The 27,371-nt window shown below is 38.5% G+C and overlaps 1 protein-coding gene across 2 annotated transcripts in view; it reads right to left on the bottom strand.

The window, feature by feature from the left end:
• Positions 1-27,371, bottom strand: part of LOC114650859 (kelch-like protein 9) — a 63,720-nt gene that overhangs the window by 19,014 nt on the left and 17,335 nt on the right. For both annotated transcript variants that reach the window (XM_028800757.2, XM_051926205.1), the window contains exon 3: positions 5,929-6,082. In XM_028800757.2, coding sequence (XP_028656590.1) covers positions 5,929-6,082 — 154 coding nt within the window. The remainder of the gene's footprint in view (positions 1-5,928; positions 6,083-27,371) is intronic.

Here is a 27,371-nt window from a genome sequence, read left to right as displayed (position 1 = left end):
TTGAATAAAAGTTTGCTTTTTCCAGTGAACTCTCTAGCACATGATAATTAGACTGGACATGAACATCCTTCCCAAGTGTCTTTTTCTATTTCAGAGCATCCCCATATACATTAACAAATAGTTCTTTAAGAAATAAGACTTAATTATAACCTCATTCATTTTGAATTTGAGACATCCACGCATCCAAAAGGCGACTCTACAAAGATGTAAAACATGGCACTACCTAACTTTCAATTTTATTTCTGGGTGGCAAATATACAAGCTATAAAGTCCTGGACGTTGACAGAAATTGATGAATATACAAAAGCCTGGTCATCTATAGAAATAAAATTTTGCTGTACTTCTTCATATGTCCTATTTTGTGCCCCAGTAAATGCAAATTATCATCAATATACTAATAATCCAATTGTCCATAAATCATTCAGAATATGGAACCAATGCAGGAAGCACGTGAAGGCATAGGCATTTTTATCTGTTGCTCTTCTACAAGCAAATCACCTTTTTCTACCCTCTCAAACCTATATAGTATTTAATGTTTGGAAACGTCCGGGATTAAAACACTTAGAGAATTGTATATAGATAATGTCTTTGCATCTTACGAACCATTACACTTCGAATTTAACACAATTTTTCCACTATTTTCAAATCAGAAAAAATGAACCTGCCCAATTTTCCACATCTCCCACCCATTTCTGTTCCAGAAGAAACACTGATCAGTGTTGAAGAACTCAGACAACATTTCAATAATACATAAAAACATATTAAAGTCTCTTCCATTCAAAGGTCCTAGGGTATGGTGGTGAAAAGATCTTTCACTTAACATCTCAGAAAAGGAGTAGAAGGCAGCCATACATAAAATACACTCTTGCTACCAGTGGCGTAGCTCGAGTTCGCACCACTCGGGGAGGGATGGGGCTTCAATTTGCCGTCCTCCAGCGTATCTGAATATGTTAACCTATTTAAATAGAAAATTAAAATGACGTATGGAGAAAAATTAAGATACATTTTGCATATATTTATTTATATATAGAGAAACAGCAATATTTTTACTCATATAATTATTTATAAGCATCAACTAGACAAGAATATAGTACAGACGCACTGATAAGCCGTGTTCTGATTATTAGTTTAATATAATTACGCTGCAAAAACCAGAACCGCTGTAGTGTACAAGCGATAGGTGGGGATGAGCAAGAACGCATTCAGATTGTTAACGAAATGAAATAATACATTGTAAATTAGTTGTTTATCTTCCTAGAAATTATTATCGGTGTAATGTTTCTGTTTATTTTTGTTATTGCCTCATAAATATCAACTGCCGTGTCTGATGCCATCACAGAAGGATCGTATGAAAATGATTTTTAAAGCATTTGTGGATGAAAATCAGAGAATTTGACTTTTTTCATTCATGAGTGATATTTTTCCGAACCCTGCTGCTTACACGTGAAGTGTTCTGAGCCTTTTGGCCAATAATGCCACCCCCAAAAATGTGCCGCCCAGGGTGGACCGCCCGCTCCTAGCTACGCCACTGCTTGCTACATATGCGCAAAGCATTCAAACATTCAACTTAAAATCTTTTATCAATTTCATTTATCTCATTTAAAATTCTGGACAAAAATCTTTGAATGCCTATCAGACAGTCTTGGTGTCACAACCACTCCTAACCCATTAACAGCTGTGTTTGGTGTACACCCAGATGGCCTTAAAGTGGAGAAGGACAAATTGATTGTAATTGCTTATACCACACTACTAGCATGTAGACTTATCTTGCTCAACTGGAAGAATCCCAGCCCACCTGTATAAGTCAGTGGGTAACTGCTCTATTCTGTTTGAAATTGGAAAAAATCAAATTCTCGCTCATAGGATTTGTTTAAATTTTTTTTTAAATATGGCAAAATCTAATGAATAAAATTTTAGAATAAACATTTATATCAGGGAAAAGTACATACTCACTTCTTTGTTGTTTGTAAGGATTTTCTTTTGGTGTTTGCTCTCTTCTTTTTCTCTTGGGAATGGAATTCTGGTTTGTTAAGTTCAACTTGATTGTATGTAAAGTTATTTTCTTTGTTGTATAAGTTAGACTTGATCGAATGGAATGTTATTTTCTTCAATTGAAATTAATGAAATAATAAAAAAAGTAATTGGACTAAGTAACGCATGCTACTTTTAATGCTTTACCCTACTACTGTCAAAATTGTATTGCTGAATTTAGCACTGTGTGTTTAGCTCAGCAGCATAAATTTAGTGATTTCTAAAATATCGAGACTAAAGTGTGTGAAGCAAATACATGTTCGGGCTTTAACAGTAACCTGGGGCTTCATGCATAATGCCATGCGTAGAATTCACACTAAAACTTGACATACAGACAAATCGGAAATGTGCGTACGCACAAAAAAAATCCAGATGCATAAATCTGTGCGTACGCCAACTTCTGCGTTCTTCCGCTCCATAAATCCCAATCAGCGTGAAAAGAAACGCTCGTGCATGCGCCTGCCACTCCACCCCAACTCCTCCCAGAATTACTCCTCTTTGAATATGCAAATCAATATATATAGCCCCTTACGTTTTGCGTTCTGTGAAAAGACAATGGCAAAAGCACGGGGAAAAAGAAGAATTTCAGCGAATACCAAGTACAGGCAAAGAAAAACATACCATTTGTTGGTTTAAGCAGTGATACAAACAACAGAAGGAAGTTGATCTAGTGACAGAGTGGCGGAGAAACACGAAAGTTCAAGTTCAGAAAGTCGCACAGTGCCCGAAAAAAATAAGAAGTGGTCAGATATCAAAGTCGCAGTGAAAAGGCGAGTCATAGCCCACCGTCTGAGTGTCATATGGAAGCATGTTAGGGTACAGAGAAAAGAAAAAAAACCGGGACACAGTGTGAAAAAATGGTTGAAATTTCCACTTTAATCACGTGGTTTATTTTGTCATTAAAGTAGAACGCCATAAACTTCATCTTAAAATCATTTAATTTAATAGTTTCTCAAATCCCATTGTAACTAAAGTAGCACATTAAATGCTTCATATTCTATGTAGTCTTACGTGTGTAAATCATTACGTACTTCTTAAACGGGCCTTCTCTTATGCCAACAGGACACAGAATACATTACATTCATGATGTTACAGCTCTCTGAACAATTTAAATACTAAGATGTATAACTTGGTATCATTTTCATGATGATAGAAATTAAAGCATGTATAAATCATTGAGACACGTTGGCACAGTGGTAGCGATGAGCTGGTGCCTCTTCCAGAGATTGTTCCTGCCTCCTGCAAGATGCTTGCTGCCCTGTGTACGACCCTTAGTAAAGTAATTTATCACAGCATTACTGTCTCTTTGCAAACGTACTAACTCCCGATTCCTGTCCTTCTTTTTTTTCTCCAAATAACCAATCGCCAAACAATCAGCACTTTAATAAATGACAGGCCATCTGTAAGCTTAGAAAGCCAATTCTTCAAAACTTTTAAGGAACATTGAAATATCTTCATAATGCATGTATAATTACTCCAACCATCTATCCATCCATGGTCGCGCCAGCCCCAGCAAGCATACAGCACGAGGCAGGAACAATCCCTGAACGGGGCGCCAGCTCATCGCTGACGCTGCGCCACTGAGTTCTCATATATTTAATCATTAACAATATACATTATATAAATGAAGTTTAAAATGTATCTGTATAATGTAATATATATACTTTAATGCATTTCATCTTTAAAATGATATCAAGAGCTCCACGAAGATAGCGCCTGAAAATCTAAATCGACTTAGAAACAAGTCGTCATCATCTGTAAATATGCGCTCTGAATTGATTCCTTTATTGTTATTGTATGGTACAATGAGATTCAATATGCAAGTCCTCCATAAACTTATTTTCCTATAAAATGGTAAAATAACAATAATAATAATAATAATAATAATAGGATGAAAAACAGTGAAAAATATACAATATGAAAGCATAAGTGGCTCAGATTGTGCAATATTACAACTGTAATGCAAGTTTGCAGTGAGGCAATTGTACTCATAAGTACAAACAGTTCTACGGGGAGCACTTGATGGATTTATTGAGTGCATTTATAGCACTTGGGATGAAATTGTTTCTGAACCGTGAGGACCATACAGGAAAGGCTCTGAAGTGTTTGCCGAATGGGAGAAGTTCAAACAGACTGTGCACCTGGCTGAGGCAGTGTGTGCTAGAAGCTGTATCCTGATATTTCTCCCCGCTCTTGACACAATCTGCTGTAGAGCTTCCTGATCAGCTGCTGTAGAGCTGTGATTCCACACTCCGATACAGTGGGTTAAAATACTCTGAGTGGTGCACTAACAGTGACAACACTAAAGCAGCTATAGTATTTGGAATAGTTTGGCCATTCTGTGCACCATTATATGGTTGCGGGTTGATTACAATCAGATGCCTTAAACTAGTAAATGATATGCGGTTAATTTCAGTGTATTTGATAAAGCCACATCAGGAATGTGAATCTAAAAAATAAAGGGAAACCACATAGGAACAGTAGTACTGCTTTGACGCTGGGTGCCTCCAGTTTGCAAAACCGAGTGGAGAAGTTGCGTACGCATGGGATTGACCTGGTGTGAAAATGTGTGGCTTTATGCCAAATTTAGTTTTTATACATCGTGAAGTGAGCGTGAAAATGGGTGCACGCAACATTTTTGTGCATATGCACTGTTTATACATGAGACCCCTGGTTATGTGTTATGGCCACATAATCGGGTTATTCTCTGAGAAATCTGCCTCTGTTAACTAGGTTTCTCATAGGCCAACAACCCCATTTCACTAACCTGGTTAGTGTAAATAATAGAATGATTGAGATGCATGGAACAACCTAAATATCACTATTACCGTACTGAAGAATATAATTATTAGAGAATTGAATAAATACATGTCTAAAATGCTTTCCTTATATGGTAATACTCGGCCACCACATCCAACTGCAGCTACATTTGATCCTAACTCATCCAATGTGTACTTGCTTCAGAGGACACAACTACAGGTATTTTCCCTGTTTTGCCATCAGAAGAGGCAGTTGAATGAGTGGAAGACAAAGATATTAACAATATACAAGCTGAAGTAAATGCTCTCAAGGCAAAATTTACACAGTATACTAATTTATAGACGAAGTTGCACAGTATGTCTCTTTGTTTTAAGATAGATTAGTTTGCAAAATTGTCAATGATTTTTAATTGGAGATTTAAAAATTTCAAAAATGTGTATAGAACACTGCATTCAAGATATATCAACAAAAATTAAACTGTCCATGGGAATTTTTCCTGATGAATATGTGTGCAAAATTTCAACAAAACTGATCCACTGGGAGTTGAGTTGTTTCATGCTGACACACAGAAAAGAAAAACAGGCAGAGAGATAAACATGACTATTGCAGTGGGTGTTTTTTGCATTGTGTTAATTTCTTGTGCTTGCATATCTGTGCTTCTGTAGAAGTCATTCGAAAAATGTCAATGGCAGACAGTGCTTATACAAAAAATTGCTTACTGTTCTAAAAGGCAAATGACCAATCAACTTTAGAGTTACATTTACTGAATGGATTAGTTACTTTTATATGTATTGATTTATTTTTGGGCAGTATTTTGATGCTGTGATTAGTCCTGCTGTATTTTAGGTCTAGGGATTTGGTTTCAGTTTTGGTCTGGTCCCTGTCTATTTGCAGTTTCCATATTCTCCTCACAATCACATCATACAGTATGTTATCTAGGTACTTGGGCATCCTTTATCCTCCTAAAGGTGTACAAATTAAGTTGATTTCTACCTCTAATTTGGACACATCAGTGTGTACTCTGCATTAAAATGAAGTTTTATCTTGGGATGCTCCTTCCTTGCATACACTACTGCTGGGCTAGGGTCTATGTGACGTTAGAAAATGGATACACGCAAAAGCTTTAAATTTTCTTACCTTTAAAAGAGCAGACCTGTGGTCATCACTACTGAAGCTTTTGGTTTCCACAGCAACTTCTGTGGTCCCCTTGTTGTTTTTTATTGAGCTCTGTTTGCTTTCGATACTGAAGACCCTAGACAGCTTACGGTGGAGGTGACTTTCTTCGTTCGCACTGTAATAAACAAAAGAACAAACAAAAATTTTGATTTTTTTTAATAGTTTCTACTTAAAAATACAATTTACTAGGCAAAATTCACTTAACTAAACCTAAATTTATATTTTATGTTGTTTTCCAGTTTGGATGCTTATAGTGGTTTAATAGTAGGAATAACACAGAAAGTCATAAATGTAAAAAAAAAAAAAGTATAAAAAGTTTTTATTTATTAAAGTTTGACAATAAAGAGGATACTATTTGGTCATCATGCTTATTCATTTAACTGATGTTAAACTAAATATAACATAACACCGCATTCTCAGACTCATTTAGTCCAAATGAGGGTTGCGTTGGTTGGTAGCCTTAAACCTTACAGATAATCATAGAATTAAACCTGCATGAGGCATCTGCACATGACAAACAATAGATGGGAATGTTCTAGAAACATTACATCTAGATATTTTAAAACTGTATACTAAATATGGAGCATGCATTTCCATTGCTGTCAGCTAAAATGGCACCCTTTCAGAAACACACTCATATTATGATTTGTGATGGAACCGGGCACGACCGAGCCCCAAACCCCAACATGATCACACAGATTCAGTCCCAGGTTCAAATAAAGAATGGTTTATTACACAATACCTCCAAAAAGTTGACAAAGCACAAGAAATCTTTCTCACAATTCATTTCACCTCACAATTCCTCTCCTCTCACCACTGCACTGCCCTCTTTCAGTCGAGTGTTGCCTTCCTTCCCCCAAGTTCTGACTTGCCTGGATACAGTAAGAGAGTGCGGTCTCTTTTACTGAGGACCCGGGAGTACTTCTTGTGCCAGTGCTGCTGTCCGTTAGAAGTACTTCCAGGTCATACGGAAGTCCAATATAGCAGAGAGCAATTCTCCCTGTAGCACCCCCTTGCAGCACCCATGAACTCCAGCAGGGCTGTGCTGCTGGACTATAATTTGCAGCATTCCCTGCTGGTTCCCGATGGGTACTGATATGAACGGTTGCCGCCATCTAGCACCTGGGGGAAATAAACATCCCTCAGAGACTCTCTTTCCCTGTCCTCTTTTATCCCAACCAGGGAAGGCATTAAACACATGTCCGGTTTGGATGCCTGTCCATTTGTTTGGGGCTTCCCGCCCACGTAAGGAATCTTCTCCGTCTGGGATGTCTATCCATCCCTTAGGGCAGCCATGTCCAGGTGCTCCACCCTTCCCTCTCTTGGCCGGGATGCCTTTGTATGCCGACTTCCTGATGGGATACTTGTCCATCCAGTGTGCCTTCTTTCCTAAAGAGAATGTGAGGAAGAACCTACAAGGAGCTGCCAAGTGTTTGATTGTAGTGTCTTTCCTTTTCAAATGGTTAATGGCACCACTAGTGATAGACACCAATGTCAGTCCATCATATAATTCAACCAAAATCATGGAAAGTGTGATATAATGACAATAATAAACTCATAAGTAAATGGTTACTTGACCTAGCCAGCTTTACTGAAATTTTGTCTTTTTCTAAAGACTGTTGGTACTTGGAGGTTTGTTTCTTGAGAATCTGTGTCAATTGTAGGTTTTATTTTCTTCTACTTTGTTTCTAATGAGCCTAACATTAGTACACAAGTACTGTAACATTATGTTTTGTATCCTCAAACCCCGACAGGATGACATGTAACAAAAGACAGAGGATGGTGAGCTATATTAGACTGAATGGCCTGTTTATTTTTTGTTATGAGTTGTTATAATTTTGTTATATATTTTCCAATATTCTTTTATAGTGATATTATGAGATCATCTATCAGTATCTTCCACCCAAGGTAAAACTGATTGCAATTACAATAACAAAAACTATACAGAACTACAAGGAGCCCTTAGACCAGTGATCAAATAACAACTCATCTTATTTAATTAGCTGGTCTTTTTTCACTCTTCTCTTATTCTGCATTCAGAAAAACACCACAGTATGGTTTTTACGTTTATAAAACATTTAGAAATATTTCTATTTTTTTTTCTAAAGCTATAAATGCTTAACTCTCATTTGTTGTTATCCTATTATTTTCCCCTTTTCCTCGGTGGTTTGCTCCCTTCATTTAACCATAATAGTGACAATTAACCACCAGCACAGCAGCCACCCAGGATAATGAAAGCAGCAACGACTTCAGTGTCAGACTCGCTAATTAGTAAATAATCAAATTAGGCTGAAAATACTGTTAACAAGTTTAAAAAATACATATTCCCCATATAACTGCTTATTACATTTTAATAAAAATCTTCCAAACTTAGTTTGTAATTTCTGCATTGACTCCAAAGTAAAATAATGGGAAATAATGAGTCACATAATTAGGCTAGTCCAACGAAAAACGGAAGGTGGTTGGAACAAAAACCTGCAGCAACAGTGGGTCCCCAGGATCGAGTTTGGGAACAACTGCCGTAGACAATTAACCAGTGTGATATATGGCCGGCAGTGTAACCTGGCCAATACCCGCACGCCGCTAGGTGGAATCCTCCCAGCAATATGGAGGTGCCCCGAATTCCCGCAGGGCATCATGGATATTGGAGTTCTCCTTCACAGCACTGCTGGATACCATGGGGGCCGCCAGGGGATGCTGCAGGGAGGCACAAGGATTTATATTTTCACTATAGCCCGGAGGATGGAAGAAATGAAGTACTTCCGGGCTGAAGAAAAAGAAGAGTTTTGATCTGACCCGGAAGTGCTAGGAAGTCACGTGGACTGAGGGACAGAGGCACTTCCGGGTCAAGGACTTTAAAAGGACTGTGGGAGATCCCGTCAGTGAGCCGAGTTGGGAGGGAGTGGAACGGAGCTGCTGGGAGTGAGGGATTGTGTTTGATTATTGTGTTTATTGGTTATTATTGGAGTATTGTGGAGTGGAGGTGCCTGGTGCACACTATTATTATAATAAATTTAAATATTTGGACTTTTACCTGGGGGGTATTTTCCATATGTCGCTTAAATCATCCGAGATCAGATGCCTCATCTTGGATGAGTTAATGCTGGTGAAACTCATCCGGGATAGGTCGGTTTTTCAAACGCAGCCGTGTATTAGATTAGTCTAGTCTAGCTGGATCTAATCATCCGGGATGAATGCGCGCGCCCACGCTGATTGAAAAGCCCATATATATTGAGTCTAGAAAACACGATCAGCAAGTCTTTGATAGGCTGCAACAAAATGACGAAAGAATGGGCGCATTTTTTTTTTTTTCACACAAGCGCAGCAAGACCTTTCATTCGAAGGACATAAAGAATTTCAAGATTTAATATGCACAAGGGGTAACACTGCAAAAGCAGCCCAAACCAGAAAATACAGCTGGCAAAAAAGTGGCAGACAAATTAAACGCTAAGTAGTGTGCATTGTACTTACTGAATGCAGCGTTTCATTTCATATGTGTCAGATTAATTATTATTTAATATGTCATAATTCCAGATCAAACGTGAGCACAAGGAGAACATGGGAACAGGTTAAAGTGACGTACAAGAATATACTTCAAACTGGTAAATATTGGTATAGAACTATTTAAAGAATTGTTGACATAAAGAATCATATGTAATATAAAAAAATATTAATTTTAAAGCTAATAAGAAGGCAGACAAGCAAAAAACAGGTGGAGGTCCACGTGGTCCAGAACTAACCCCTGCAGAAGAGTTCACTATCCAGCAAAATGCCCATCACCCTGTTTCTGAGGGCATTCCAGGGGGAAGCTCTTACCCAGAACCAGTGTCAGGATGCAGTGGTCATTTCATTTCAGGTAAAGGATGGTCATTGCATATATTTGTCCTCAATGTGTGCCATAGGTATGTTCCATATAGCCCTCTTTTTTTGTTGGGTCAGTTGCAGGGAATGTCATATCCCTGGAACATGTGTCTGACCAACGAGATATTGACGAAGGTCAAATATTTGATGAAGACACTGTGTCTGATTATTCATCAGGAGGAGAGGTACATTTTCCAAATAATGTTTGATCAAACTCCACTCTGATCAGTCCCATGTGCCGCAATCACATTTGGAAATCCTGGGTAATGAGAATGTTAGGCTGATTGTGAGATTCTTCATGGAACTGTGGGTGTTTTTGTCTGTGTATTACCTACCTGCAATGGCATGAAACGCTTCTTTTATTGTCTGCACACGCAGGTGTCCAGGAAACACTATGAAACCCCGAAGGAAATACTTCAGAGCCAAACAGACTTTACGAATTGCCTGGCAAACTTCACTTTTAGACAGATTTTTCCGCATCGCCTACAGTATATAAAAAAAAGTGCCACTTGCAAAAAACCTCAAAGCAACTGTCTGTGTGGTTGTGAGAGCCCAACTTCGCCTAGATTGACTTCGAATATAAGGTGCTAATAAATCTTTGAGATGCAATATTCCCCCTCGGCTAAAGCGGTATATTTCGAAAAGAATTTCCTCCGGGAGCAATAAAGGATCTTGCCAATCACGCAAAACCCTCTCTATATGAAATTCTCTTCTTATAATCTGCGCACCGATATCAATTGGTTGCTCATTCATGAACGGTGAAGCCATGACTGAATGAATTCCATGCAAGGACACTGATTAAGTGTGTGAACTAATCCTTGTTTATATCGATTTGGATGTGTTGCTATGACAACACATCCAGCGAGAGTTTCAAAAAACCGATAGATCCAGGATCATGCCAAATCGTCAACAATTACATCCGGCTAAACGAGTAATCCACGTACGAAAAATACCCCCTGGTGTCTGACGTGTGGTCTGAGGGTTCAAAGGGACAACAGCATCCCCTATTTGTCACACCAGATAATCTAGCCAATGTTATTAGTACACTGTAGATAGCACATTATGCATGTGAAACAGATACTGAAAAAGAAAAAATAACTAGACTGTCTCATTGGATGCAAACCACAATCTCTAAACTCTAAAAGTTAACATCAAAATAATGTATCAACATTACTCAGCAGCAGTATATTTTCAGGAACAAAATTTAAAAAATTCCTTTCTTTACTTGAGGAGTTTGACTGATTGTCCTGTGTCTGAGAGTTGTATTTTTCTCTTGAAGCTACTTTATGAATGTAGCAAACACGGCCAAAGCAAGCTGTATGACTACAGAGCATATTGATGGCATGCAAGCGTTGTTCCCAGCCAGAGATTTTTGCAATCACAAGCCATCTTATTGATCAGATCACTGTCTGTTCTGAACAGAGCTAATGTGGCTGCCAATTAAACACAGTGCCCCAATGTACAGTTAGCAAGATATCTGTGTGAACAGGGTGTTGTCAGCCTAAATTAGTCATGCTTAAACTATAGGTCAAACACAGGTTTTAATGAAGTAAGAGAGAACACCAAAAGCTCCACTGATAGACAGAAGTTATCCAGAAGTTCCAGGCTGCTTAGCAACCGCTGGTGTGATAAAGTATGTACATACTTGGGACTCAGAAATGTATTAGGGATAGCTTGTTTACCTGTGAAATTTCAGCCTGATTGTGAAACATTTAGGGGTTACTTCACTCGGAACACTTTATTTGTAATGTGTAGGATAGTAAATAGTAGGAACATACTCTTCTTTGGGGTTCTTAACTGGCTAAATGATTAGTAAGCAATAAAGAAAAGAAACAGAACATTCTGCTACTTAAATGGACTTCCTAGAACATTTTAGTGGTAAACAGATGTTTCCAGAACACTTTAGTATTAAGCAGAAGTTTCAAGAACATTCTAGTAGTAAGTAGGAGTTTCTATTTTAGCTACCATGTGCCTGATGATGCTGGGATAGGCTCCAGGTCTCCTGTAGTGAAAAAAGTAAATTCAGAAAAAGTTGTGTGTATGAAAAACGTGAGGTTACACATAATCAAAAGAGCAGATGTTTCACTGACGTACACTGTAATCTGTAAGGCTTTAAATGCTGAATGGAAAATTTTACAAAACAACTGTAAAAATATATACTGTATATATTTTGTTTCTGGCACAGAGACTTGTTTTAGAAGCAGGTGAAGGTCAAAAACATGATAAAAAGGTTGCTTAAGCAATGCTAGACTCATCAAGGACAGAAAGCACAGTTTCTGATGATTTAAGGAGCTCTTTACAAGGACATTTTTTGCTTTGGACAGGAGAAGCCATTCTTCATTTTGAGATGAAAATAAAAAAAAAATACACTAGTATAGGGGTATGAAAACATCTAAGACATCCAGAGCTTAGAATCAACAGTAAAAAGATTCTCAGAGTATATGAAAAGGCAGCTGCAATAAGTACAGACTTTAGAAATCTCACGGTTGAGCTTGCATTAATAATATACAAACCAAAAAAGAAGACAAAAACAAATAAAATTTAACATTTATATCCAATTTGGCAAATAAAAAGTGAAGAGCAAATAATTAAACTAACTAAAAGGACAACAAAAGAACAGAGAAATATGTTGAAGTGTTCATTGCTATTATGACATATTCTAGTTCTGAAAACAAAATGCCAAATTTTAAAGTTCAGAGTAAACATGAGCCTGATGAAATGATGTGGTCTGAGAACGTGCTGCAGTGTTTCCTGAAGCCAGGTGTTTTGTAAGGCCCAGTGAAGCTGTTTCCCCTGTTATCATTTGTGGAGAGGCCCCAGAATATAACACTGAAATGAGAACTTGGAGTCCTGTTACCGCACTGTTTTTGAGGCAGACATATCTCTTTAGTAGAGTCCTTATATTGTACAGCGTATGATACGACCATCCTCTGGGATATCTCGAAATTTTATTAGGAGGTTTGAGGGTCTAATCCAGTAAGTGCTGTTGGAAAAAGGCATACAGTAACTCAGTCACAGGAGAATGGAAAATGTGACAATAGCAATATGATACGTAATGAACAAAAAGTTATTTTAGATAAATTCTACGTGCAGAATTGTCTTCCATCCACAATACCTAGTGTGTAGGGCACACACATTTGCTAAAAAAAGTGACAATCAATTTCTGTCAAACAACCAACTAAACAATAAATTAGTCAATCAACACACCTAACAACTGATCAACCAGTTGAACAACCAATCAACTAATCCATTCAGTTCTTGATGTACATCATCCATCCATCCATTTTCCAACCCGCTGAATCCGAACACAGGGTCACGGGGGTCTGCTGGAGCCAATCCCAGCCAACACAGGGCACAAGGCAGGAACCAATCCCGGGCAGGGTGCCAACCCACTGCAGTGATGTACATCATGTCATATCAAATCCTTTTTATCTCTTACTGGTCCCTTTTTATATTTTTTCTTTTTTTTCTTTTCAGTATCTTCAGTATCCAAAGCCACAGCTGCTAGCAAGTCAGTATCAGAATGACTGGATGTTATAGGGCATTGATATTTATTGAGAAAACACCAAATAATCATATTAGACTGCAGTATTGAACTTTAGCACGTGGAAATTTGACAGTGCCCTAAAGTTGATGGAGGCTGTGTATCTCTTTTATTAACAAACTGTTATGGAACCAAGACCAGTGTTTGGCCCACCTGGCTATAATCTAGCCACTTTTGCAGTCAGCAAACCAAAGTGGAAAGATGACTAACATCCTGTTATTTACTAGCTGCATCAATATATGCCACCCAACCAACGTGTACTTGTAAATTTGGCTCCAGCTGGGAGATGTCATTATGCCATCTCATTATGCACTGAAGTTCAGATGAAAAGTATTAAAACATGAAATTCTTCCATTAGAGAAAATTCTCTAACAGCAAACATCTATGAATCAGAGGTCTTTGGCCAAAATTAAAAATATAGTGACAAGAAAAACGGAACCCTTTGTAAATACCTGCATTTATGCATACGTGTATCATAAAATATGGTCTGATCTCCATCTAAGTTACAATAATGAACAAATACTATCTGTTTTAAATTAATAGCACACAGATTATTGTATTGTTCTTGTACATAATGAATCCATCATTCAAAGATTCGCACAATTATTCTGGAAAAAGTATGGGAGCTCCTAGGCTGATGACTTCAACAAATGCTAACTGGAGTCAGGATCTGGCAAACTTGGAATCTAATCAAACTTGGAATGAAACAGCACTGGAGATGTGCTTTAGAGCTACGTCGGCCTGCAATAAAGTTCACAAGAATTATCTTCTGATGGGAAGCATGCCTTGCAAAAAGAGATATGAGAAGATCTATGATTAAGAACTGATTGAGAATTATTGATTTGCATAAAGCTGAAAAGGGTTACAAAGGTTTACTTGAAAGGCACAATCCAGAATGCTCAGTGAGGTACAAAAAGAACCATAGAGTAACAAATAATAAATTGAAGGAATCATTGGAACATGTGAACATCTCTGTTCATGAGTCTACCATTCTCAAATCATTGAACAGGCAAGGTGTCCAATTGGCAGGATACCACTGAGTAACCTATTACTCTCCAAAAAATATAAATGTATATTACTACATGCCTGAGGTTTGACAAAGAAAGTCTTGACATTCAACAATTTCATAGAGAAATGTTTTATGTGTACTGATGAAACTAAGGTTGAATTCTTCAGGATGAATATGCAGTAGTACATATAATTTAGAAAGGCAATGGCATACCAACACGAATACATCATCCCAATGATAAAGTATTGTGCAGCTGCTTTCACAAGGTTATCAAGATACCCAGCAGGTTAATGTCATGGTGCCTGTCAGCTGGCTGAAGCTCAATAGAATTGAAGAATCTACATGAAGAATGGCTTCAAAAAAGGAAATTTCACCCTTAAGAAGTGGCCCAGTCACAGCGCAAACCTTAACCCAAAACAAAATCCTCTGGAATGACTTCAAGAAAACCATTCACACAAGACATCCTAAGAATCTGACTGAGCTAAAGTGGTTCTGTAACAAAGAATGGTCCAGAATCTGTCCTGAACAATGTGCAGATCTGATCCGCAGCTCCTGCCGATTATTAATGCGAAATGAGGTTGAAGCAGCTATTAAATCCAAAGGTGCACTTGCTTTTTCCACATCACACTATGAATGTTTGACATGAAAGACTATGATTGTTTGTGTGTTATTCATGTACTGTAAGCATATTGTGTTTTTCTATACGTGTGACTTAGTTGAAGATCAATTAATGTAGAAAATGAGGTATTTCCAAAGGGTTTGCTGACTTTTTCCTGCTACCATACTTACAAGATTTAAAGTCCATTATGCAAAGACGGGGTCAGAAAATAAAGGTTAATAAAACAGGTAGGAAGATAAGTAGGTACTTTGTTATAAAAGGAAGTAAAATCAATCTAAAAACCACAACACTATCAGAATTTTGTACTGAAAAGCACTGTGCAAAACTCTAAATTTACTAGAAGAGGGGAAAAAGAGCTTCTGTTTTATTCCCACACCCATTACACTGCTGTTATTGTTGGCTAGCAACAGAACAAAAAAAGCAACTTCAGAAGCAAACTACACATGAAAAGTGAGGAGGGGCAGAGGTCCCGTCCCACAATCCTCCAATAGTGGGGGAGTCGCTTCCTCTATCATGTCAACTGCTTAGTATTTTCCTGCATTTCACTTTACGTGGAACACGCTGCTCAATTGTTTTCTAGCTAAGGTGCTTGTACACTACTTGAACTGCACCCCCTGCCTGATTTGCATTGTGCGTTTATAATTTTCATGCTGGTTTACACCATATTACATTATTTTTGGTATTGAATATTTATTAATAATTATTGGAGGCATACAAATATAGACACAGAATTGCACATGATTATGTGCATGGAAAACTCCTTAAATGAGCCACTTAAAAAAATTGAATTTACTCATCACCTTATATTGCTCTCCAGGAAATCTAGTTATTTCCTGCTAGTACAAACAGATCATCAACTAATTTTAAAATATGCAAAACAGCTTTTGATTAACACTTTGCACATCCTGCTATTTTTGCCCAGCTCTAATTATATTTTTTCTAAGTATGCATGAATCATCACTTGAATAAAAGGAAACATTTGCTATTAAATGCATTTTTTCTCTCATAGTTAATGCAAACATTTTATTAAATTCAACTAAAATATCTGTTGTGGTTTCATTTGCAGTGTCTCCAGTTTAGTTTCATATGCTCAGATGTTAGACTGAGTTGTGTATGGGATTTAATTTACATTTAAAAGCTGTTTGCAAACTGGAGGCCTTTGCATTCTTTTCCTGAGCAGTTAAGCAGAACTTAATATATCTGTGTGAGGATGTGGTCATTTCAGCAGTATGGACTCCAAAATATGAAGTAAAACAAGTATTATAGTTTTCATCACATTTACCCATTTTTTTTTCATGGGATTTATTTTTGATTATTATTTTTCTGTTGTCTTGTATTTTTAATTTATGGCTCATTTTTCTAGCTTGTGCTGCCATTTTGTGTAATTTGTTCATAGGTGCAGCCATATTGTTGTTTTCACTGATGCCCGTTGCTAGTCACATGCTCGTGATGCACATTGTCATGTGGGCATCATCTTCAAACTGTCATGGAGATGTCAACAAGCTGTGACTATTTAAGATAGCTTCACCTTAAAGCCAGGGCTAGGTTAAGACCCTTCCGTGTACCTGGACAAAACACTTCTGGTCCAACACACCAATCCTCATTAACACACACACACATATATATCTAGGTACATTTTATAATGTGGCACATATTTCTAGCTTTATTTTCTTTTTATGTTTTTCTTTTAATACATCCACTAACAGTGGGCATCCACTTCACAATTTTAGCACAACTTTTCACAACTTGAGAGCACCCAAGTAGTTCATGGCGTTTGCACAAAATCATGAGGAAGTCCCTGAAGATCATAAAGGTGATATTTACAAGGTATGTGATTTGTTCCAAAACAATCTGTGTGGTATACGGGCTACCAACGTGCCAAAAAATTTTGAGAATTTTGGCACTGAAACATCAGGTGTGAGAAAGCCATGTGAGCTGATTGTGTGTTTATGCTTTTTCAAACATGGCTGCAAATCATTTGTGGATGTGTGGGAAGCAGAACAGACTGTTCAGTTGTGGTAAGAAAACTATCCACTACATGATATTTCTACTTAGAAATATTATATTTGGGTGTTCAAAGAAGAAATACTGAGGACATTTCCCAACAGCTTCAAATTCATGGTAGTATTCTATAGTTGTGCTTTTAATAGATTAGCGTAAGTAACACTGTCCACTTCTCATAAAAATGGTGAACTAGCCAATGCTGAGAGCAAAAATAGTGAAAAATCATATCATGCTTGACATTGTCAAATTGTGTGGATACCTTAAAGCCTCACCCAATGATGTTGCTATTCAAACATTCACAGTTGTTCAAAAGTGACCGATTAGTCATTAAGTGTATGAGAGAACATATGTACTTATGGTGTTATAAAATGTGAGAAAATTACATATTGTATGCCCACCCTAAGTCTGTCTGTTTTGTTTTTTCTCAGTTGGTGCCACCACTGATTGTAAATGAAGTGGATAAACAGCAATCCAGTACAAGCGTTTTTTTTATATTTTGCAAGGGCTGTTGTTTAACATTTTGTAAATGCTTAGATAATTGTGAAACCTGTGAAGTGTTAAGTCGAGTGTTTTAATTTTAAAATTTTTAGTGCCCGTGCTCCCCTCCAGGGCCTAGTGCCTTGTGCACTTGCCCAGTATCCCATATAATTAATCCAGCCCTGGTATTTAAACAATAAAAGTTAAATTGTCATGGTCTTGAAGGTCAGATGTGGAGAAGTTATTTTTTTCATTGTGTCAGGACACTTTTGATTATGTTTTTGGTCTCCTCTTTATTATTTTGCTATTTTGGTATTTAACCTTATGTGTTGTGACCTATGCCTGGATCTTGCCCGCTCCTTTAAGAAAGCCTGTCATCTCACGATTTTCTCTCTATAATTTAATTATTTTACTTTCACATTCTATACGATATTCTGTATTTCCAGCTTGGCCGTAATAGACATACCTCATAGCCGCTGTAAATATCTGTGAATAGAGACATGCACCTGTACTTAAAAAGTAATAATACAGTGTTTCCTGGTTCCCTACTTTCTGCCTAGTGCTCAAAAACATATTTGAATGGTTGTAGTGAAATAGATGTTAGCCAGTACTGTATAAAATGTACAAGATCTGTTGAACACAATGACAGATGCAAGTATGAGTCTAAATTTGAATGTGAAGAAAACCAAGGTCATGGTTATAAGTCAGAACAGGATTAACATCGATATTAAAAGGCACTACACTTAAATCAAACAAGATCACAAATACAGATGTCTGGGAAGAATGGTTGACAACAATTTTGACACTAAGGTGGGAAGTAAGGGCAAGACTAGCACAAGCCTGTTCTGCGTTTATAAAAATGAAAAACATCCCCTGTAATAGTCAATTAAATCTTAAAATTAAGCTCTGGATTCTAAAGTGTTATATTTGGCCAACACTTCTTTACGGTTGTGATTCATGGATGCTTAAATCAGACACCCTATACAGGATAAATACATTCCAGATGTGGACTTACAGGTGCATTCTACATATATCGTGGAGAAATTACTAGGTTCTACTTAAATTTAGTAAGGTCCTGGAGGTGATAGATAGATAGATAGATAGATAGATAGATAGATAGATAGATAGTGTGGGATATGGCCGGCCGTTCATCCCGGCCAGTGCCGCCAGATGGAGCCCTCCCTGCAACATGGAGGTGCCCCGAATTCCAGCAGGACCTCATGGACAGTGGAGTTTTAATGCACAGCCCTGCTGGATACCATGGGGGCTGCCAGGAGTCGCTGCAGGGAGGCCCAGGGATTTATATTTTCCATATAGCCCGGAAGTATTTCCAAGTCACGAGAACGGAAGAAATGATACACTTCCGGGCTGAAGAAAAAGAGAAGTTTTTACCTGACCCAGAAGTGCTGTTTAATCATATGGACTGAGGGCTCGGAAGCACTTCCGGGTCGAGGACTATAAAACACTGTGGGAAATCCCAGATGGACGAGCTGAGTTGGGAGGCAGGGTGGCTAAGTGTCTGGGAGATTGGAGGATTGTTTATTTGGTGTTGTTTATTGAGTAAAGTGGAGTGGTGGTGCTTTGTGCACTTTATTTATAATAATAAATATTATTATTGGACTTTTATCTGGTGTCTGACGTCTGGTCTGAGGGTTCAAGGGGTCGACAGTGCCTCTATTGTCACAATAGATAGATAGATAGATAGATAGATAGATAGATAGATAGATAGATAGATAGATAGATAGATAGATAGATAGATAGATAGATAGATAGATAGATAGATACTTTATTAATTCCAAGGGGAAATTCACATATCACAAAATATAATAAAACAAAGGAAACTGAATTAATTTGGACACATAGAAAGACATGAAAACTACAAAATACTACAATATATTTTAGGGGGAAAGACTGAAGTAAAACCGGCAAGTGGAAGGAGAAGAACATCCTGGATGGACAGGATTTAACAGATAACAACATACAGTATATACTCAAAGTGAGAGACAGATGGAGATACACCACTTTATTAGCCAGCCTTAGTCTCTGAGATGGCATCAACAGAGAGAGTGGAATAGCCTATAACTTTTGGTTGACCCATTGGGTGGTAATTTGAAACAAAAGGATAAATAAAGAAATCATACAAAAATCCTAATGCCCATATTTTATGCACCTTTTAGCCTTTAGACCAAAGGAGAGATTCTTTGATCATATGTATATGTAGCACTCACTACTAGTTTTAATTCCAGCTAACTGATGATCACAAGCTAAATTATGCCTTGTGACGAGAAGGCATCTCTGTGTACTGCCCTTCCCAGAACAAAATGGGAAGAACAAAGGTCTTTATCAAAAACAAGCAGCTATTTCAAAAATAATAAAATTATAGGGATATACACAAGGAGTATTGAAAGTAATCAACAAATATGAAGGACAGCATTGAGGCTGCCACACTGAGCCTACTTTGTAAGGGTTCTGGACACTGTCTGTCCAAAGGACTGGACTAAAGAAAAGAGCATATAATGCTTAGAAAGATGAATTGTATGACAGACATGAAAATCAGTCATGGCTAGTAAATTGGAAAAACAAAAGAAAGAAATACAAAAGATGAAAGAAAATATATGGGAACAGGAGCATAAGCTTTATCTTCAAATCCCTAATGCTCCTGCAATCCCAACATTAAATTGCAATTCAGAATGTAACCTGGAAGATGATGAATGGGCACCTTGTCTACCACCTCCTCCTTATAACCAAAATAGTAGGCTGCTGCTGCCAACCCTGTTCCAGCTCAACCTTCCATTGCCCAGCTAGCAGTCGCAGAGAGTCAAGTTACTTCCACTACAGAAGATCAAAATTCAAAACTTTAATGTTAAAGTTCTGGATTAGCATTAATTCTAAGAAAGACTTCCTTTTGTTAAATTAAACATTATTATAATATTCTTCCACATTGTGTAGCTTTGGCCTTTTCCTTGAGTTGTTGTCTAGAAAAATATCTTCTCCCAAGGTTTAGGTTTCCTACAGACTGCAGGTTTTCCTCCAGGATCTTACTTGCTTTATTTGCTGCATTCATTTTATTCTCCACCCACACAAGCCTTTCAGGGTCTGCTGTAAAGTAGCATCCCCATAGCATGATGCAGTCACCACCATGCATCATGCTGTTTCTCTTTGATAATTTGCAGCATTTGGCTTACACCAAACATGGTGTTTAGTCTTATAACCAAAATGCTAAATGTTGGTCTCATTAGACCACTGAACATTCTTTTTATGTGCCTTCGGGAAAACTCAGGCTGAGATGTCATGTGTGCTTTTTTTCTTTAACACCCACTTGTAAAAAACTGGTGAAGCATCCAGGCACAGTTGTTGTTTGCACAATCTCTCCTATCTCAGCCACTGGTGGCCTCCCTCACTAGTCTACTTCTTGCACAGTCACTCAGTTTTTGTGGACGGCCTGTTCTGGGCACATTTACACCTGTGCTGTACTCTTTTCATTTTTTATTGACTGATTTAACTGGACTTCAAGGAATATTCAATGACTTGGATATTTTCTTGTCCCCATTTCCTGATCACCTTTTCTTGGTGTTGCTTGGAGTGTTGTTTTGTCTTCATTGTGTATAACCATACTGATACATACTAAAACATACTAATACTGAATCATTACAAGTTTCTCCTTCCACATTCAGGTGCAATCATTTGAAACCCTTTCATTATGGGGAGGGACTCTCCATTTAAGTAACTGTATGACTTCTAAGACCAATTGGCAGCACCAGTGATAATTTAGGTGTGTCAAATTAAATGGAATGAATACTTATGTGTTCCATTAATTTGTGTTGTATATTTGTAACTAATTTAGTTCACTTTGTAGAGATCTGTTTTCACTTTGACATTAAAGAGTCTTTATTCTACTGATATGCATCAAGAAACAAATTAAATCCACTGGAATTCAATGTGATATAACAATAAAATGTGGAAGAGGCAGTGAATAATTTTTATAGGCACTGTAGTTTGCTTCTTTATTGACTGATTAGCTTTCTTGCTGCATTTGGCTTAATAATTTATAAGCAAGCAGTAACTGATGAATTATTTACTTTGTAGTATTTAATGGTCTTTTCTGTTCTCTTTAGCCATTAGATCATACCAGGTTCCATGGAGTAGATAGTGAATGAATCTTTCAGCTCAGGCAGCGTTCTGTAACCAACAAATCTACCAGTACAGTACTTTTTCTTACATGACATAAGGCAGACCCTCTAGAAGTTCAGAACCCACACAACTATTGCAAGAGTTCTTCAGGATACCCAAGTAGAAGGAACACAGATGCTTTGAAATTTTCAAGACAGAACTTTAGTGTCTATGCAAACCGCACAGCCACAGATATATAATATCTGACTCCCATTTCCTCACAGCGTCCTGCCTCTTTCAAACTGAGCACTGCCTTGTCATAGCCTGTAAAGAAGTTGCTTCTATTTTAATTTCTGCCATGCTACAAAGAAACTATCACTGCCTCTGTCAGAGGCAAAGGAGGCCAAATGAAAATTTGGGGTACCAACAAGGCCATCCTGTTTATAGCCAAAGACCAATAAAATGAACAAATATATAGTGACACAACACAAATAAGTAAAATTGAAGCTTTTTCAGCCTTTAAGGCTCAGTATAGTCAGCTCTCTAGAGTGGGTCAAATCCCGGGGGCACTGACATGCAAGGTCTGCTTCGAAGGTACTGGGCGGGGTTAGCTACCCTCAATGGGCGTCTTCTTTGCACTTCTTCTTCTTCTTCTTCTTTTGGCTGCTCCTGTTAGGAGTTGCCACAGTGGATCATGTTCTTCCATATTTTTCTGTCCTCTGCATCTTGCTCTGTTACACCCATCACCTGCATGTCCTCTCTCACCACATCCATAAACCTTCGCTTAGGCCTTCCTCTTTTCCTCTTCCCTGGCAGCTCTATCCTTAGCATCCTTCTCCCAATATACCCAGCATCTCTCCTCTGCACATGTCCAAGCCAATGCAATCTCACTTCTCTGACTTTGTCTCCCAGCCGTCCAACTTGAGCTGACCCTCTAATGTACTCATTTCTAATCTTGTCCATTCTTGTCACACCCAAAGCAGATTTTAGCATTTTTAACTCTGCCATCTCCAGCTCTGTCTCCTGTTTTCTGGTCAGTGCCACCGTCTCCAACCCATATAACATAGCTGGTCTCACTACCGTCCTGTAGACCTTCCCTTTCACTCTTGCTGATACCCGTCTGTCACAAATTACTCCTGACACTCTTCTCCACCCTGCCTGCACTCTCTTTTTCACCTCTCTTTCACAATCCCCATTACTTTGTACTGTTGATCCCAAGTATTTAAACTCATCCACCTTCGCCATCTCTACTCCTTGCATCTTCACCATTCCACTGACCTCCCTCTCATTTACACACATGTATTCTGTCTTGTTCCTTCTGACCTTCATTCCTCTCCTCTCTAGAGCATATCTCCACCTCTCCAGGGTCTCCTCAACCTGCTCCCTACTATCGCTACAGATCACAATGTCATCAGCAAACATCATAGTCCACGGGGTCTCCTGTCTAATCTCGTCTGTCAACCTGTCCATCACCATTGCAATTAAGAAAGGGCTCAGAGCCGATCCCTGATGTAATCCCACCTCCAACTTGAATGCATCTGTCGCTCCTACCGCAGACCTCACCACTGTCACACTTCCCTCCTACATACAGTATCCTGTACAACTCTTACGTACTTCTCTGCCACTCCCAACTTCCTCATACAATACCACAGCTCCTCTCGAGGCACCCTGTCATATGCTTTCTCCAGGTCCACAAAGACGCAATGCAACTCCTTCTGGCCTTCTCTAAACTTCTCCATCAACATCCTCAGGACAAACATCGCATCTGTGGTGCTCTTTCTTGGCATGAAACCATACTGCTGCTCACTAATCATCACCTCACTTCTTAACCTAGCTTCCACTACTCTTTCCCATAACTTCATGCTGTGGCTCATCAATTTTATTCCCCTGTAGTTACTGCAGTCCTGCACATCCCCCCCCCCCCCCCCCCCCCTTATTCTTAAATATCGGCACCAGTACACTTCTTCTCCACTCCTCAGGCATCCTTTCACTTTCCAAGATTCCATTAAACAATCTGGTTAAAAACTCCACTACAGGTGAAAAATAAGATGACGTAGGTAGCAACTGCACTTCCTTGTGGTCAGGGCCAAATCTGTGAGTCTCCAGTGGAAGATAGGAATCAGAATCAGCCCTGAATGGTACTCTGTTTTACCTGCAGGACACAACTAAACTAATTTATTTTGGACTATTTTAGAGTTGGCATTCCATTTAATCTGCATATCTTTGGAATGTCCCCAGAGAAAGAAAATACATAAACATTGTAAAACACGGCAACACCACACAAACAGTGGGCTGGGGCTGGAGCTTCAAGGCAGCAATGCTCACCACTACAACACCATTCTGTAGCAATATACAAATCTGACAGGCTTAAAGCAAGTGTTAAATGCATATTACAAGGCGTAAAATGCATCAAGGCACAAAATAACTAAATTCAGTTAACAAAAGGATTACCTTCTACATTATACTAGGGGGCTCCGCCCCCTGCTCGCTTCGCTCGCCAACCCCTGGTGTTGGGAATGACAAAGAGCGTGATGTATGAATGAGATATAGAATAGTGTGACGGTGTAGATGATGCAAATAGAAAGCAAACAATAAAGTGTGTGGCACAGTGTAAAGGTTTATTTGAAAATTTCTTTGTACACGCCGTTTAAGTGTAAAAGGTAATTCCAGCTCAGAACTTGTAAGGTCATTTAAGATGGTTATTGTTGTGATCAGAGTCAAGTTTGTCAGAGCTTAGAAAGAGTTGTGTCTCTCCAGGAAGTAATGGAATGACCTGGGTATTAATGTTTTCCATATTAATATTTTTTGGACATAATATAGTGCGTTGTGTTAAAAGGGGCATTTGGTCTAATGAGATTGCTGTTCGAAATGTCTCTGTAACTAAGTTGTCGCAGATAAAGGCTTGAGGAATTGTAATAATATGTGCCTGAAGTCCAGCTGTATTGGTGAGTGTACCATCTCTCAGTTGTAATAAGCAATTGTTATGATCTGGTTCTGGACATCGTATCTTTTTTACTAACTGTATGTTTTGAAAGTAATGCCAATTGTCTGCGTATTTTAAGGTGCACTGAACAATAGCTGAATGCATGGCATCTGGAAGAATAGCTAATCACTGTCTAAAATCTCCTCCTCATAAAAGTACCTTTCCTTCAAATCGAATATTATTATTCATAAACGTTTGTAGAAGTTTATGAATGGTGTTGAGTAAGTGACTTCATGCCATTGAACATCATCAATAAACAACATTTTTTCAAGACGGATGTCACGTGCAGTGCCACCGTTAATGTTCATAGTGGATACCGATTTGTAGGATCTAATGTAGTTGATAAAGATTTCACTTTCAGGTACATCGTCAGTTATAAGCCTCTGTAGATATTCAGTATATGAATGTAAAGAAGGCAGTCTAATTTGACCCTTTTGACAACAACGTCTAAATGTATAACTTGTATTTCCAGTTGTTTCTTCAGGGAAGTGAACTGAATGACAATGATTGCAAATGACATTCATTAATCCGAATGAATTTTACTGGTGTATGTTTTTCTTGTGCCGTTTGAGAGGCGCGTTGTTGCATGTGTAGTATTTGGGACGTGTTGTTTTGGAGCTGTAATCGATTTGCCTGTGCTGTGTGAGAAGCCCGTTGTAGCCTTCGCTGCCATTAACGTATGTCTGAGACGGGAGGTGTTTCGTTTTGAATCCGTGCCTGTTGCGATGCAGCACTTTGATTGATAGTTTGCGTCATGTGGATCTAGGATGTAGATTTGTGCATATTTGCGTTGTTGATTTGTTTCAGGGTGCACTGTTCCAATGCGATGCAGTATTTGTGCACATATGCGAAAGTAGTATGGGCCATTGCCTTTTGGTGGCCTGATATTTACTCCGGTATATGCAAAAGCAAATGAACCATTGTAGGATCTAATGCAGTTCATAAAGTTTTTACTTTTAGGTACATCGTTAGTTAGAAGCTTTAGTTGAGCTTTGCGTTTTTGGAGTCAAGACATTTTTTCTTTTAGAAATATGGATAAGTAATAAGGAGAATTGCACTCACTGTTAATATGGAGCCTTTTCTGCGGTTGAACGGTTAATAGTGCCTTATTGTAATAAGATCCACCTATGCTGCATAGCCGTCTATTTTGTTGTTTCTTTCGTTTTCGTGTGTTTGTTCCTGTTATCCTTTCCTTTTCGTTTTGTACCCGTGACCGTGTATTCATGACTTGTTTCTTTCTCAGCATGCGAAATATGGATAAGTAATAAGAAGGATCGCAGTCACTGTTAATATGTTTCTTTTTCTGCAGTTGAACGGTTAATAGTGCTTTATTGTAAGGAGATCCACCAATGCTGACACCTATGCTGTCTAGTGTGAAGGTGTTGATGTTCACTTTAGAATATGTGGCTTTGGGTGTCACTTCTTATGGATGTGTGTGTGTGGGGGGGGGGGGGGGGGTGAGGATTGTTGTCGCGCGAGCGTCTTCTTTCTTTTTGTGTTCCTGTGTCTTGTTGAATCCCCCTCTTTGTGTGTGTCCCGTCCCTTGCTTGTAGGGTCTTTGGGGTGGTTTTGTGTTCTTTTTTTTGTGTTCCATGGGCTTGTTGAATCCCCCTCTTGGTGTGTGTCCCGTCCGGTGCCTGTAGGGGGGGGGGGGTGCCTTGCTGTTGTGCGCGAGCCTCTTTTTTTTTTTTTTTTTTTGGGTCTAGTTTCGTGTGCAATGTGTTTCGTGCTTTGCTTGCGTTTGAATACTTTTTTATGTGCCGTTTCCTTTTTTCGGTGCTCTTTGCGCCTCATTTCTCAATTTTTCCTGTGCTCACTCCTTTTTTCTGTGGTCTTGTCCGCCTCTCGCGGCCCCTCATCCGCCTCTCTCGCCCTCTTCTATCCGCCTTTCTCGGCTCCTCAGCCGACCCTCGCGGACTCTTTTTGCGCCTGCGCAGTACGTCTTTTTGCAGCTACGGCCCATTGCCGGATGTGCCTGCGTCCATCATCCGGTTTAGCATTCTCGGTTAGTAATATGGATAGTCCATAGATATGAACATAAGAAATTTAACAAATGAGTGGAGACCATTCGGTCCATCAGGCTCATTTGTTTAGCTAATACTTAAACTGTCTGCTTCGACTACATGTCTCTGTCAATTGTTCCACAGTCCCACAACTCTTTGCTTAAACAAGTGCTTCCTGCCTTCAGTTCGAAATGCATTTTCACTGGTGTCGTTGAGTGCGTGATTTACCCTTAATCTTTTTAGTTAGCCAATAAAAGATGTTATTTTGCTTGACTTCTCACTACATTCATAATGGCTAACATGGTACAACACCCTAGTACTAACCTTAAGTTGAAATAATTCTGTGTTTTATCAATGTGTGTAAGTATTTTGAAGATCTGGATTAGGTCCCCACAAAGTCTCCTCTGCTTGAGACTAAACAGGTATAATCCTCTGAGTCTGCCAGAGTACAACATGTCCTTAAGACCTGGGATGTACTTGATTGCTCTTCTCTGCACAGTTTCAAGTGCTGCTATGTCTTTCTTGTATTGCAGTGATCAGAACTGCACACAGTACTCCAGATGTGGTCTTAATAGTGTATTATATAGTCTGAGCATAACACCCCCTGATTGACATTCAACATTATTTACAATATCACCTAATATTTTTGCCTTTTTACACACATTGCTTAAATGATGAAAATGTTGTGTCACAAAAACCACTAACTCCTTTTCAGATGTTGTTTCCTGTATGAAAGTGTGTCCCATCTTGTATTTAAAATTGATGTTCCTTTTGTCCACATGTTGCACTTTGTA

This window comes from Erpetoichthys calabaricus, chromosome 4, assembly GCF_900747795.2.
Source record: "Erpetoichthys calabaricus chromosome 4, fErpCal1.3, whole genome shotgun sequence".
Taxonomy (NCBI): domain Eukaryota; kingdom Metazoa; phylum Chordata; class Cladistia; order Polypteriformes; family Polypteridae; genus Erpetoichthys; species Erpetoichthys calabaricus.
This window is presented reverse-complemented; position numbering and strand designations above follow the sequence as displayed.